We start from the raw sequence: 15287 nt of genomic DNA on the forward strand, positions 1-15287 counted from the left end.
TTTTTGTTTTTTTAAGATTTTATTTATTTATTTGACAGAGAGAGACAACCAGCAAGAGAGGGAACACAAGCAGGGGGGAGAGGAGGAAGCAGGCTCCTAGCAGAGGAGCCCAATGTGGGGCTCGATCCCAGAACTCCGGGATCACGCCCTGAGCCGAAGGCAGACACCTAACGACTGCGCCACCCAGGTGCCCCTGAAAGAAGTTTTAAGATAGTAAGTGTCATCTTCAGCAAATGCATATCCATTTAGTAAGAAGCTGCCTCTCAACAGTCAAAAAACAAAGTAGCTAATGAAATTAGAATTAGACATATAAGAAAAAAATGTCTCCGTGATTATTAAAGGATCTGAGCTTATAATTTTGGCCAACTATAAAATGGCTGGGATTCTTGCTCAAGAAAGATAACCATTCTTAGATGGAAAGATAAAAAATTTAATTATCATTTCAGTTAAGGGAATTAGGTTTTAAAATCTGAGGAAAAGATTAAAAAAGATATTTTACAAAACATGAAAGATCTTAAATTGACCCACGAAGTAAGTGTCAGTGAATAAAAGACTTCTAATAATATTAAAGATCAATCAATTCAACATTTGAAAAACTGCAGGTACTTTTATTTTTAGCTTTAAATGAGTTTCACAAGAGATAATGACCAATTAACATTCTGGGTATGTTTTGTCTCAAACAACTTCTAACTTTACAAATCAATTTCAAGTTGTAGATATTATATTTTTTAATCTTTTACATCTGTCACTTTCAGCTAAATAGGAAAAAGTTTCTATCAAGAGAGACAACGGGGGAGCCTGGGTGGGTCAGTCGGTTAAGTGTCTGCCTTCGCCTCAGGTTCCGATCCCAGGGTGCTGGGACTGAGCCTCGAATCAGGCTCCCTGCTCAGCGGAGAGTCTCCTTCTCCCTCTCCCCCGCTTGTGCTGTCTCAAATAAATAAATAAAATCTTAAAAAAAGAAAAAAAAAAAAGGCACAATGGGCCAGCTATGTGAGATCCAAAATCTGGATTTACTAGATTTCCCTATTATTATATTTATTTCACTGTGTGATACATATTGAAAATATTTGTGTTCTGAAATAGACTGTATCATGAAGTTATTAAAATTGTTCAGTATATATGTACAAATGCTATGAACCACCAGTTTATGAAACTGTTATTAAAAAAACAGAAGATAATGAATTTAATGACCATGATAATAATTCGTGATCATGAATTAAATGATTTTTAATATTGTTAGAAAAGTTCTTTGCTAATGTTCACTGCTTCAGTTTGAGTCATGGAACAGTATTAAAGATTTACTGTAACATTAACTCTAATTCAAGATTTTTCTTTTTTTTCCTTTTTTAAAGATTTATTTATTTTAGAGAGAGAGAGAGAGCATAAGCGTGCATGGGGGTAGGGGGAGAGGGAGAAAGAAAATCCTTGAGCAGACTCCCCACTGAGCATGGAGCCTGACATGGGGCTGGATCCCAGGACCCTGAGATCATGCCCTGAGCTGAAATCATGAGCCAAAATCAGGAGCTGGCTGCTCAGCTGACTGAGCCACCCAGGCACCCCTCATTTTTTTTAAAGTATCTTTTAAGTATTTTATAAGTAATCTCTACATCCAATGGGGGGCTCCAACACACGACCCCAAGATCAAGAGTTGCACATTCCACCAAATGAGCTAGCCAGGCACCCCTCTAATTCAAGATTTTCTTGAAATGAAAGAACACCTGCTAATATTCAACAAATAGAAAATATCCAAGTATGATTTATGTTTTTCCTCCTATATCACAGGGCAAATGAATGAGCTCAATTTAAAGATCCAAGGAAAGAAAAAGCTTATTTGTGACCTGGCTAGACAGGTACAAGAACGTATATTAAATTTAAACTTTTCATAACACAAATCAATAATGATTTTATACATTTTTCAACATGAATATGCAGACAATTTTAATTGTAATAGCATTGTGTAAATTGGCCATAAAATCTGACAAAAACTGAAGAGCATGTTGTTGATATGGATACACATGGAGTCGATTTTCAGTTTATATAGTGTCCCTTTGAATTCAATGTTGATAATACTGAATTGTTTTAAGAGTTAGATTTACTTAGATGGTAGTTTTGTAACTGATAACGCTTTTGCTTCAGAGTCAAATCAGCTGTTCTAAAAAGATGAGTCAGTTTTGTCAGTATAGATGCAAATATTAAAGAAAAATGTTTTTTGTACTTCATTCACTGGAAAACTTCTAATAGTTTTTAGAATCTACTTTTTTAACTGCAATTTTTATGAATGTAAATACAAGTCAAGCATTTCTAATGAAAGTTTAGTATCTGAATGGAAACGTGCTGTAAGTATAAAATATACACTGGATTTAGAACACAATCACTAATAATTTTATATTCATTACATGTTGACATGATGGTATCTGAACAGATGGGTTAAACAAAATATACAATTAAAATTAATTCTTTTCTTTTTGCTTTTTTAATATGACTATTAGATAATTTAAAATTACATATATGACTTTTATTATTTCTGTTGGATAGCCCTGGCAATCTAAGGGTATCTAGGACATATCTGCTCTAATATTCTACAATACTACCCAATATCAAAAAGGGGTAACAAAGTTAACTTTACTGAGCTATAAGAAATCAATTTTGTTTTGGCTGGGTTAGTTTTCACTGGTTTAAAAAAAATTGTTAATGTTTTCACAACTGTCCCTATTTCTCTGGGGCATCTGGGCGGTGGCTCAGTCAGTTAAGGATCTGCCTTCAGCTCAGGTCATGATCTCAGGGTCCTAGGATCAAGCCCCCCACATCCAGCTCCTCACTGAGAAGAGAGTCACCCTCTCCCTCTGCCTGCTGCTCCCTGCTTGTGCTCTGTCAGGTAAATAAATAAAATCTTTAAAAAAAGAAAAAAGAATTGTCTGTATTTCTCAAGAGCCAATTTTAGGTTCTCTTGCAGTCACTAAGAAAGACACTTATTTCTAAGTTTATAACTTTTATACTCCTAATTTACCACACCATGCAAGTATTATTTGATGACGACGATAACGTTAAAAGGAAAGCACCTACTTCTATGGGCCAAAACTTCTAAGAGTGCCTGGAGTGTGGTAGAGATCAATAAATGTTAGTTTCCTTCCTTTGTCTAACCAAGAGCTGCCTCACAGCACAGGCTTCTCTAGCTGCCCGCAATCCCTTTTGATTTCTTCTTCCTCTTGGGCCAAGTGGTCAAAAGAAAATAAGCAGGAAAGTCGAATATAAATGAGAATTTAAATGTTGTCTGCTTGCCTTAGTCTTAGCTGAGACACTGCTTTCAAACTGGAAACTATCCCACTAATACTGGAATTAAAAAGTCCCAGGTAAAGAGAAGGATTTAAAGTAAACAAGTTCTAAAAATCTCTCCCTGGTTTACAACTGTGTTGAAGCCAATAAGTCAGAATTATACTCACCTCTAACACCTGAAAAAAAAAACACAGTCACTCTTTCCCTTCAAGAGGATTACGTCAGAATAAGATTAGTACAAAACAGAACTTAACTTGTAGGTTGGGTTTCAAAAGCTTGTAGATTAGTCCTCTGAAACTTGGACTGCATTTCCCATTTTGAAATAAATGTTATAAAATGTTATAGTTAAATGTTGTATGGTGAAAATATACCTGGTTCCCAAAATGTAGTTGAAATAATATTATAAAGAGCTGTATTCCTCCTTACTTCTTTGTGTACTGCTGTCACTGAAACACTGTGGTAAGAGGAAGCTGGTCAGAGTTCAGATAACCTGATTAGTACTTCCCTAGGAGAGGAGGTCCAGGGTTTAGCATCTCCTCATACACGTAGGACTTCATGCGTCTAACAAACAAAAGTCAAGAACTACCTATATTATACAACTAAATTTTAGGTTATTAAATTTACACTTAAAGTTTTCGTTTAGGGGCGCCTGGGTGGCTCAGCTGGTTAAGCATCTGCCTTCGGGTCGGGTCACTGGGATCAAGTCCCATGTCCAGCTTCTTGCTCAGTGGGGAGACTGCTTCTCCCTCTCCCTCTGACTGCTGTTCCCCCTGCTTGTGCTCACACACACTCTCTAATAAATAAGCAAAATCTTAAAAAAAAAAAAAAAAGTTTTTGTTTAGTGATTTTAGATGATTCTTCAAGTAAAGATGACCTCTACTTCTAATAGACTACTTGTCAGATAAGGAAAACGTTCACTTATGTATTTAGAAAAAACAAAGAATTGTTTAAGAAAAGGTAATTAAACATTTAAGACAAAAAAATAACACTTGAAATAATATCAGACAACATATTTAGTGATGTCAAAGAAACAGGATATAAAAAAGCAAGGTAGGAGGGGGACTGGTATCTTTACTTCTAAAACCTGTGAAGATTAGTCTTTTTTTTTTTTTTTTTTTAAGATTTTCTTTATTTGGGGTGCCTGGGTGGCACAGTGGTTAAGCATTTGCCTTCGGCTCAGGGCGTGATCCCGGCGTTGTGGGATCGAGCCCCACATCAGGCTCCGCCGCTATGAGCCTGCTTCTTCCTCTCCCACTCCCCCTGCTTGTGTTCCCTCTCTCGCTGGCTGTCTCTATCTCTGTTAAATAAATAAATAAAATCTTTAAAAAAAAAAAAAAAAAGTAAACCACAAAACTGAGCATCCACCACCCCCAACATATTTATAAGTGTTTCTATATGAGACTTCATATATAAGGAAATCTAAATTAATGTGTATAGTATAAAAAAAGAAACCTCTTAAAAGAATAAGCTAGCGGTGAAATAAACTATTTGAAAATGTCCTGAATAGCAGGACATGATTTAACGCTATGATTTAACAAATATCTCAAAGTATAGGGTGAGATTTGACATTAATCATAAGAGATATAAATTCGAACTTCTTGTAGCTTGAGCTTTTTGTCCAACTTATCAAATCTGACAAGTCTGTGTTATTAGATAGCCAATATTTTTATCTTGTCATGTGTTTAATAAGCTCAGAGTAGGAAAGCCTGTCAGTCTGCCCTTTTCTTGTTCACCAGGATTTGTGTTCTTATTTTTTATCTTATAGGATTTGTTTGGTAAAAATGTTTTATATTTAAAAAAAAATTTTTTTTTTTTTTTTTTTTTAAGTAGGATCCATGCCTAGCATAGAGCCCAACACTGGCCTTGAACTCATGGCCCTGAGATCAAGACCTCCGCCAAGATCAAGAGTCAGATGGTTAACTGAGCCCCTTTTTAATTTTTTGAGGCACCCCTTTTTAATTGAGTAGGCTCCATGACCAACATGGGGTTCAAACTCACAATCCCAAAATCAAGAATTGCATGCTCCACCCACTGAGCTAACCAGGACCCCCTCTTTGGTAAAAATCTTTTAAATAGTGTATCCATTTGAGGAGGGTTGACTTGGACAAACTATGTAAATCCATGTAACTAGGCAGACTGCAATATACTGCAAAATGAACAAGGGTGAGGACTTGACAAGTGAAGCTCTGATTCAGGACATTCTGTGCATAGTTCATGACACATCACCACCTAATCAAAACACTCACAGGCAGCAGGTATATTATTGGCCAAAACATTCCTTTTTTGTAAAAACTTTTAGGGGTCCCAGGGTGGCTCAGTTGGTTAAGTGTCTGACTCTTGATTTCAGCTCAGGTCATGAGCTCAGGGTCCTGGGATCAAGCACCCCATCAGGCTCCCCACTCAGTGGGGAGTCTGCTTTCTCTCTCCCTCTGCCCCTACCCATTTGTGCTCTTGCTCTCAAATAAAAATAAAAATAAGCTTTTGATAGAAGTTCTATATTTTCTTTCCACCCCTTCAAGTGCATTATTTTGGAGACTGATGGCATTAAAAACTAGGTTCCCAGCACAGAGTAGGTGCTCAATGAATATTTATTTATTGCATAAGAGCCAAAACATCTGCTATTCTGATTTTTTCAGATGCTGTTCCCATTATGTTCACGGGACATCATATAAATTAGACTCTCAAGTAAAAATTTCGAAGCTAAGGGGTGCCTGGGCAATTGGTTAAGCGTCTGACTCTTGATTTGGGTCCAGGTCATGATCTAATGTTGGTGAGATCAAGCCCCCCATGGGGCTCTGCGCTCAGCAAGGAGTCTGCTTAAGGTTCTCTCTCTCCTTCTCCCTGTGGCCCTCCCCCTACTCACATGCATGCTTTCTCTCGCTCACTCGCTCTCTCAAATAAATAAATCTTACCAAAAAAATTTTGAAGGTAAAAATGTGGGGGGAGGAAGGACTGCTTATAATACCAGATTTTCTTCACAAAGGATCTACAGCTTTGCTTGTCTTAATACATTTATTTCTACACCTAGTTTATAGTTTTTATCATTATGTTGAATGTTTATTTTTTGTTTCTTTGGTCATTTCTATTTTTGACTGATGATCGCTCATAAAGAGAAAGCTATTAGTATTTGTATATTTATCATATATCACCATTTCAGATTTTTTTTATTAATTCTAGTTGTTCTCTACTGAACTCTCCCTGAACTTTCTGCATTCTATAATTTGAAAACAAAAAAATTTTTCTTCTTTTCCAATACTTACACCAATGATCTCATTTACTTACTATCTTATTTCAATGGCTAGAACTGCCAAAACAATGTTCAATAATACTGACAAGTCAGGTAAATGATTATAAAAGGTATTTCTGTCTTCTTTCTGATTTAGTGGAAAAGGCTTTAGTACATGATGCTTACTTTCTTTTTTTCTTTGGTTTTTGGGAAACTATCATATTTTAATAGTTTCCTTTTATTTCAATGTTATTAGTGTTTTTTTGTTCAGAAATGGCTATTTATAAATGTATTTTTGCTTGTAATTGTACAATAATCTAGGATTTATGACATGTTGATACAAATAATGAATATGTCAGATTTCAGGTGAAATTAACTCAGTGATTATGTATGTTTTCTTTTTGATAAATCTTACTGAGTTATATTTTCTTTAGGTTTTAATTATTTGCAACAAAATATTTTAATTAGTGAAAGTGACTTATTTTCTTTTTGGCGTTTCTATCAGATTTCTGTCTAAAGGTGTTGAAAGTTTTGTAACATTAAAACACCCAATGCTAAATTTTAATAGTTTGAGTCTGCACCATCCAGTATATAATAGCTACCAGCCACATATGGTGACTTCAACTTATATTAATTAAAATAAAACAAACTAAAACATTTAACTTCTGAGTCCCACTAGCCACTTTTAATTGCTCAACTGCCACCATATTTTATGGCACACACACCCAAAACAGAAAAATCTCTTTCTTAGCTTTAAAATTCTAAGGTTGTTTTTCCATTCCTATTATTAAGTGCTATTAAAGTGAAAAAGATCCATATCACGTTCCTGAAAAACTAAGAAAATATTCCCAAACTGAACTTTTCGCCACCTATCTGACAACAAGAAGCAATCATCATACAAATGAACCTGATTTTTTATGCAACAGTAAAGAAACAAGTCCTTGAATCTATTGGCTACAGTGATCTTTATTTATTTATTTTTAAAGATCTTTATTTACTTATTTTACACAGAGAGAGAGAGAGAGCACGCACACAAGTAGGGGGAGCAGCAGGCAGAGGGAGAAGCCCGACGGGGGACTTGATCCCAGGACGCTGGGATCATGACCCGAGCTGAAGGGAGACGCTTAACCAACTGGGCCACCCAGGCATCCCTACAAAAGTGATCTTTAAACAGTAAGTTGTATATAATACTAATAGCAAAAATCCCCTCAAAACAAAAACTTTTACGCAAAAAGTACCCCTCAAGAAGGTCAATGGCAGATCTGTCATTGAGTTTTAAATTCCTTTTCATTCCCTTGCATAATATTGTAACATTCAGAGGCAAATTTGACCTCTGGTTTTATTATAAAAGATATGATTACAGGGGGGGAAAAAAAAGCTCGTATTCTGGTGACTTCATCTTTTCAAACCAAGGAAAGTTAAAACCCAAGAGAACTTACATAGCAAGCTTATTTTTACATTCTGATGTATTGCCATCAAATAAGCCAATTTTGGAAAATTAGAAGAACACCTGCAGAGTAAGCCTATGTCCTTTGTTAAATGGGGACAAGTACTAGCTTATTAAGGAAGAGCCTTTCATGTTTTTAGAACACCTCTATTGAAAAAGTTCTTTTTAAACTTCAAAAATACTGTTTTTAAATAAACAAAACTCTTCCTGTTCTCTAATCTTTACAACACTGAAAATTTGTACCCAAATTGTTTATAAAAATAGTCTAAAGATTTTCCCCTTTTTTTCCTTTTTTTTTCAGAGAGCTAGCGAGCGTGTGTGCATGCATGAGAGCAAGGGTGGGGGGCAGAGAGAGAATCTTAGGCAGGCTCCACACCCATCGCAGACCCCAACATAGGGCTCAAATGCATGACCCTGGGATCATGACCTGAGCAGAAATCAAGAGTTTCATGCAAAGTAAGCCACCCAGGCACCCCATTTTTTTTCCCTCCTTTTTAATATTTAATCATAATTTCCTTTGAAAATGATTCAGTATCAATTTAAGTCCAAAAATAAGAACTTTATTTTTATTAGTTTTAGTTAAAACTGGTATTTGTTCCAGGTGTTTAAAATCTGAAATACCTGCATGGCACAGTCAGTTAAGCATCCAACTCTTGGTTTCAATTCAGGTTGTGATCTCAGGGTCTCAGGACTGAGCCCCATGTGGGGCTCATCTGCTTGAGTTTTTCCCTCTCCCTTTGCTCCTCCACCTCCCCCCACCCCCGGCACTCTCTCTAAAACAAATAAATCCTTTTTAAAAAATTTAAAACACAAGTCTTTTTTGTAGACAAATTGATTCACATTTCATAATATTTTTTTTGATACAGTGTCTTTTTTTTTTTTTAAGATTTTATTTACTTATTTGACAGAGAGAGACAGCCAGCAAGAGAGGGAACACAAGCAGGGGAAGTGGGAGAGGAAGAAGCAGGCTCCTAGCAGAGGAGCCTGATGTGGGGCTCGATCCCATAACGCTGGGATCACGCCCTGAGCCGAAGGCAGACGCTTAACCGCTGTGCCACCCAGGCGCCCCCCGATATAGTGTCTTAAAACATTACCCTGCCTAGTAGTTTAGTTTTATATTTTTCATTTTATTTTATTTAGTTTTAATATTCCTTTCATATTTTTGTATTCTCAGAAATTCAGTTACTACTGATATGGATCAGAGTCGACAAGACTATGCCAGATGTCAAAAGTTATCTGTTCAGCATTTTAAAACTATTAATCCAAATACCTATGTATGTAAGAAATCAAATAAAAGTTCCTAATTTTAATCATAGTTTCTTTTTGATACAATAATGTATACCACATACAATTCCATTTTTACTGACTGAAGAGAGAGGTTGGGGTGGGAGGAAAGGAACTATTACTTAACAGATAATAAAAGTGAACACTAGCCCTTGTGTGAACATCTTGGGGAGATTTTCCTTTTATAGAAATCTTCACTTACCACTAAGCTCAGTTTAGCTGACTTATCTCCTAAAGGAGTAGGTTTGTGTCAAATCAAGATTATTCCTTTTGGTGTTGCTTTCCCTCTTTTGAAACAGTGACCCATTTTATGTTGTTCTGTTTGGTTAATATGTGCTTCTTCCGGATGTCCTGTTTATGTGAGAAGTGAAGGGAACTGCTCTGCAGCAGAGTGCCCCTCTTGGGAAGTAAATGAAACAGCTCACACAAGCCACGATTTACGTCTTCTTTGAGAAAGATGTTCTGTGGTTCTTTGGTCCTCCAAGATGATTGGAGGGCACAAAATTATAGATTTGGTGTAACCGTCCCCATTTCTGGAAGATATATAACAAAATACAATCTTTCCAACAATACAATATATTGCCTACTCTGCAACAGCCATTGTGTACTATGGAAGATATTATCTGACATATGGTTCCTGCAGTCCCCAAGGACATTTACAAATAACCTAACGTGCAGCAGGAAATTACAAGTATCCTAAGAACTATGAGTTTAGGAGAGATTACATCCAGCTACCACTGAAGCTGGGAGGGGGGAGAGGGGAAGAGTTCAGTGGTAACTTCATGAAGGATATGCTAAGATGGGATGGGGCAGAGTCTCTTGGAAAGGGTAAATAAGGATAAACTATAAGCCTCAGAGCATGTTTCAACTTCTTGAGAGCAGAGAGCATGAGGACAAGGAGCTTTAACATTAGCTAAAGTCAAAAGATTTTGACTACAAGCATAACAATAATCAAACAGGTTAAAACTAATGCACTGGGTTGCCTGGGTGGCTCAGCTGATTAAGCGTCTGCCTTTGGCTCAGGTCATGATCCCAGGGTCCTGGGATCGAGCCCCGCATCGGGCTCCCTGCTCAGCGGGGAGACTGCTTCTCCCTCTCCTATTCTTCCTGCTTATGCTCTCTCTCTCTGTCAGATAAATAAATAAAATCTTTAAAAAAACAAAACAAAACAAACTAATGGACCAATATTTTACCTCTGAAGCAAATCACTGAGTCTAACCGTTAAGAAACTTATGTGCAAGGAAACTTGATACACTGAAGTGAAATTACTGAAGCATACTAGAAAATAACACAAACACATTCATACAGAAAGAAGAAATCCTTTTTCATTTTTTTCTTAATCATGCTGAGGTGTGAGGAAAATGTTAATTTAGACAACAGCTTTATTAGTTTGCAACTATCACAAATTTCTTTTAAGGCATCAGTGTGATGCTACAGGGTGATTCCCTCGCATTTTGTTCTTAAACCTACAAATGATACCGTCATGTGACCAGCTGCAGTTCCCTGCCTGCATTTCAGAAGCTCTGAGCGTCCACATATTTGCAGCTCTGTATAACTTCACACAAAAGACTGGCAATTGTCCAAGAAGCCTCCGCCATGGTGTATATTCCCCAGGGTTCAAGATCTGCCATTTAATTACAATTCAGCCAGGAAACCACATGTACTTCAGCATATTATACCAACATAAAACAAATCACATTCCAATTCTAGTTAATAAAGGTACTCCTTCGAAATGCAGAAAGTATATTCTTATAAATGAAGACACTGAAGTATGTAACCTATATTTTTAAAGAGAGTTATCTTACTCCATTAATTTTTTAAATTTCCTCAAAGAGTTACTGTTTCCTCATAATCTTACCCATTGCAAGAAAACCCACTGCAAACTTGTTATAGCACACAGAGATTTAACTGTATTTCCAAACTTCCCCATTTAGCATTTCATGTGCACTGCAAACTGAAAATCAAGAAGAATGAATGTTTTCAACATCTGGTACATACAGTTGACATGACTTACAACAATGATTGTGAAATTATACCTAAAGAATGATCTTAAATTCTGCTCTCTAAAAGTCAGTCTTAAAGAAACATATGGTTCTGTCAATTAGGTAGCTATGTCATTCTAGTATGGAAAGGGGGAAAAACTAATGAGAACATTTTAACAGCCTGGCTAATACTTACCTTTCATAGGAAGGAACATTTTACAAGAGCAAATGATAATAAACTGAGCACTAGCCCGTGTGTGAAAATCTTGGGAAGATTTTCATTTTTATTGAAATTGTTATCTACCTCTAGCTTCTCTCTCTTCCAGGTCTAGACATCTTCCCCTGAAACAGTAGTGGTCTGAATGACTAAACCTTAAGGTACTTCATTCAATAGCCACAAATTAATAACGTTAAAACTGTAAAAATTTTAAAGATAGAAAGCCACTGACTCTTTCTTCCTTTTGATGGACATTTTTCTACAATAATCAACTAAGAATGATGTAGAAAAGATTAGCACAAAACTCCAATGGAGTGTAAATCAAAAGTGATATTTATAGACTTTAAATCCCCATTCCTATCCTGTATTGCTTTCATGTGACATTTAAGGGCTGGATAGCCAAAAAAGATCTCCAAAGTGATCTTCCAAATGGCTTTTTTTCCTTCAATGTCAAAAACCTTTTGACCTGACAGTAAGTTGATTAAAGCAAGTAAAGAACTATTCATCATAATTTACTAGTCAAGGAAAAAAATTTCCTTCACACTGAAGTTAAAACTGCAAAAAACACTGACCTTCTGAGCATAGCAAATGAATATGAATTATTTAACATCACTGTAACCTAAATAACCTAGTTCTAAGTAGTCACAAAAATCGATACTTATTTCATTGTCATTTATATGAAACAGACATGCATATTATATTACAAAGAGAGAACAGAGCCTCCAATCTCCTTTTAAAGGATATAATACTTAAAAAAAAAAAAAATAGCCTGAAAGGCTACACATGAAATTCTCAACATTTACCTACAGAGGAGAAGAGAATGGATCTGTGCTGGGAGAGGGGAGACCGTCAAAACAGTTTTTTAAACCAAGAAGTTACATTTTCAAGATTACATAACAAAATGTTAACTGGACAGTAAAAACATGATTTTTTTGTTTTGTTTTGAACACGACTGTTTATCTTATTATTCTTCAATTAAACACAAAACAAGAATAAGAAAAAGAATTATAAAGAACAACCACAAAGAAATACTTTTAATTGCCCTGAAGCTTATCAGGATGGACAAGGAACAGAGGGGGTGGGAAAGAGGAGGCCCAGAAGCTGAAGGGAACAATGCAGGGTAAAATCTAAATGAATGAGGACAGGCATTCTTGATGGCTCCAATCCCCTATGCATCCTAACAAAACTAAAAGGAGGTAATGGCAGCAGCAACTGGTTTAGAGATTGATGGGGGAGGGGAAAGAGTGAGGAAAATGAGAAAACACTTGCACACGCTGAGTAAGGAACATCATCTCCAGAAAATACTAATACTTACCAGTACGTACTGTAGCTACTGCAATCCATACACACTGTATGCTGAGGTTTATCTTGCTTTTCTGATTTCTTATGATTAGTTAAGGGTACTTGTGCATCTTCATAATGTTTTTTTGCATGGCCATTCACATACCTTATAAAACCCAAACAAAAATTATTTTAATCTAAATATTGCTTTGGAAGTTAAAATAGTAGATGATAATAAAATTAGATGACAATCAAATTAGAATGAGAAAGAATTCCTCCTTATAAGAGCATTCAGTCCTATAAGAGCATTCAATTTGTTAGTGATTAAGCTGAGCGCTTAAAATATGCTTTTTTGCAATCAAACATAACAGCCAACTTTTAATTACACACAAGATTAGGGCCAGGCAAAGAAAGGCTCATCTATGCAAATCAGTTTCAGTATCACGGATATTATCACTTATCAACTACTTTGCTGATGCTTTGGCTATAGGTTTTTTTCTCTTTTTTTAAGCTTTTCTCAGGCTGCTAACCAACTCAAGTTATTCTCAAAGGCAAGCTTTGTAAACCAAATCACTCAACCACTTCCCACAGGGCCACAGACTGTGTACTTGGACTGCTGCTTAATGTAAAAGGTAAAAGTCAGATAGGGACACAGGATAATCTTCTCTTTCTCATCAATATGGCTTCAGATATTTTATCCAAATGCCCAAATAATTAGCTCCACTCATATGGAAACACGTTTGTTTAGAAACAATACAAGTACAAATCATCTTAAGCTTATATAATCTATTATTTCTTTAAAGGGACAAAGATAATCAAAGGTTGACTATATTCATAACAATTTTCTAACATTTTCCAACTCAGGTTTAATACATCAGTGTATTACAGAAAACAGAATGAAACTGAAATAATGCACGTGGCACACACCCAAATTCCTCTAAACCTCCACCTAAATACTGTACAATGTTGTGACTGGCCAGTACTGTGAAGACCCTTATAAGACAAAACTTCCCCGTTCCTAGGAAGTAATCAATTTATAGAAGGCACGACCTAATTGAAAACTCAGTCAAAACAAATATTGGTCAAATGAGGGGCGCCTGGGTGGCACAGCGGTTAAGCGTCTGCCTTCGGCTCAGGGCGTGATCCCGGCGTTCTGGGATCGAGCCCCACATCAGGCTCCTCCGCTGGGAGCCTGCTTCTTCCTCTCCCACTCCCCCTGCTTGTGTTCCCTCTCTCGCTGGCTATCTCTTTCTCTGTCAAATAAATAAATAAAATCTTTAAAAAAAAAAAAATTGGTCAAATGGTACCAAAATAAACATACTCAGACAGTTAAAGTAACATTTTGTCATGAGGCGCCTTAATTATACCAGGAGCAACACTCACCTTGGGGAAAGTAGAACATTTGGGATAAACAGGGAGGATAAACTTTAGGCCCAGCCTCTACCCTAGGAAAGCTGGAAGCATCAGAGGCACTACTAACCTCAAACTTAGATTTTGATCATGTTTTTTTTCCTTTTTATTATAGTGTATATGGGTCCTCTGTCTACAAAAGTAAACTAAAATCAATTTTAAAATAAAATAATGATTAAGAGTATAAGCTCAAAAATTAGACGGCCTGTGTTCAAAAGTAGCTTTGTCACATGCTGGCCACGTGAGCTTAGATGAGTTACTTAACCTCTCTGCACTTAACATTTTCTCATCTGTAAAATGGAGAGAATAGTACTTGTATTTCACGGGTTGTTAGGTGATTAAATTAAGAAATTCATGGCTCAGAATGCATAAACGAATGAATGGATGTTGGTAATTATTTTATTCATGTTTTCCTTTATATGTGTAACTACTATTTATTCAGAATTCGAACAATATAATTGTTTAGAAAGCAGTGATATTAAGCACATACATAGTGTAGGTCAAGAAACACCCAAAGGTTAACTCCAAGGAATCGTACAGGTTCCATATCTAATCAGCTCAATTTACTATGCTCATATAATTTATACTGTGCCATGAGAAACAAAAGTACTATTTATAATGAGCACCTTCAAAATCAAAGAAAAAGCAATACTGAACGATGATAATAATAAGGCACCACTACTTTTAGGTCTTTGAAAACTGATCATCTGTGCATAGTACGTGTAGTTCATTTAGCCATCACACTGTAGTCTCTAAATGTACTAGATGTTTAAACGGTTACTGTAAGCGTCGCTGAAAAGCAAGTATATTACTGCTGACGTTAAGATTAGCAATGTTTTAGCTAATACTCAAATACATCACTCAGAAGTTAACAATTATGTATAAACCAGATAACATAAAAATAAATATTTCCCTTATCTAATTTTAGATTTTAACTACACAATTTGGTCTAAAAAGGAAAAGCATCAATATATACATCACAGATTTCTAACCACAATCAAAAAGATTTGAAAAATAAACGGGATGATGTCGTGAAGGTCAACAGAATATACAACTCAAATATGCTACTGATAAATTGAAGGAATATTCAATTTAAGACTTTCTGCACAAAACTGGCCTCGAATTACTGAAAAAACAGAATCTTTGGCAATCAACACCTAGGATCAC

General features: G+C 36.0%; 1 protein-coding gene and 1 long non-coding RNA gene across 7 annotated transcripts in view; one reads left to right on the forward strand and one right to left on the reverse strand.

Annotated features, from left to right (window-relative positions):
- Nucleotides 1-7703, forward strand: part of LOC123800869 (uncharacterized) — a 56083-nt gene extending 48380 nt beyond the window's left edge. The window contains exon 5 of the long non-coding RNA XR_015722166.1: nucleotides 7511-7703. This is a non-coding gene — a long non-coding RNA (uncharacterized LOC123800869). The remainder of the gene's footprint in view (nucleotides 1-7510) is intronic.
- USP3 (ubiquitin specific peptidase 3) overlaps nucleotides 1-15287 on the reverse strand; it is a 144847-nt gene that overhangs the window by 52744 nt on the left and 76816 nt on the right. For all 6 annotated transcript variants that reach the window (XM_045810795.2, XM_045810793.2, XM_045810794.2 and 3 more), the window contains one exon: nucleotides 12745-12876. In XM_045810795.2, the coding sequence (XP_045666751.1) occupies nucleotides 12745-12773 (29 nt within the window). In that variant the 5' untranslated portion in view covers nucleotides 12774-12876. The remainder of the gene's footprint in view (nucleotides 1-12744; nucleotides 12877-15287) is intronic.

The sequence above is a fragment of the Ursus americanus genome, chromosome 28 (assembly GCF_024610735.1).
Source record: "Ursus americanus isolate L20-20 chromosome 28, mUrsAme1.1.p, whole genome shotgun sequence".
NCBI classification, from domain to species: Eukaryota; Metazoa; Chordata; class Mammalia; order Carnivora; family Ursidae; genus Ursus; species Ursus americanus.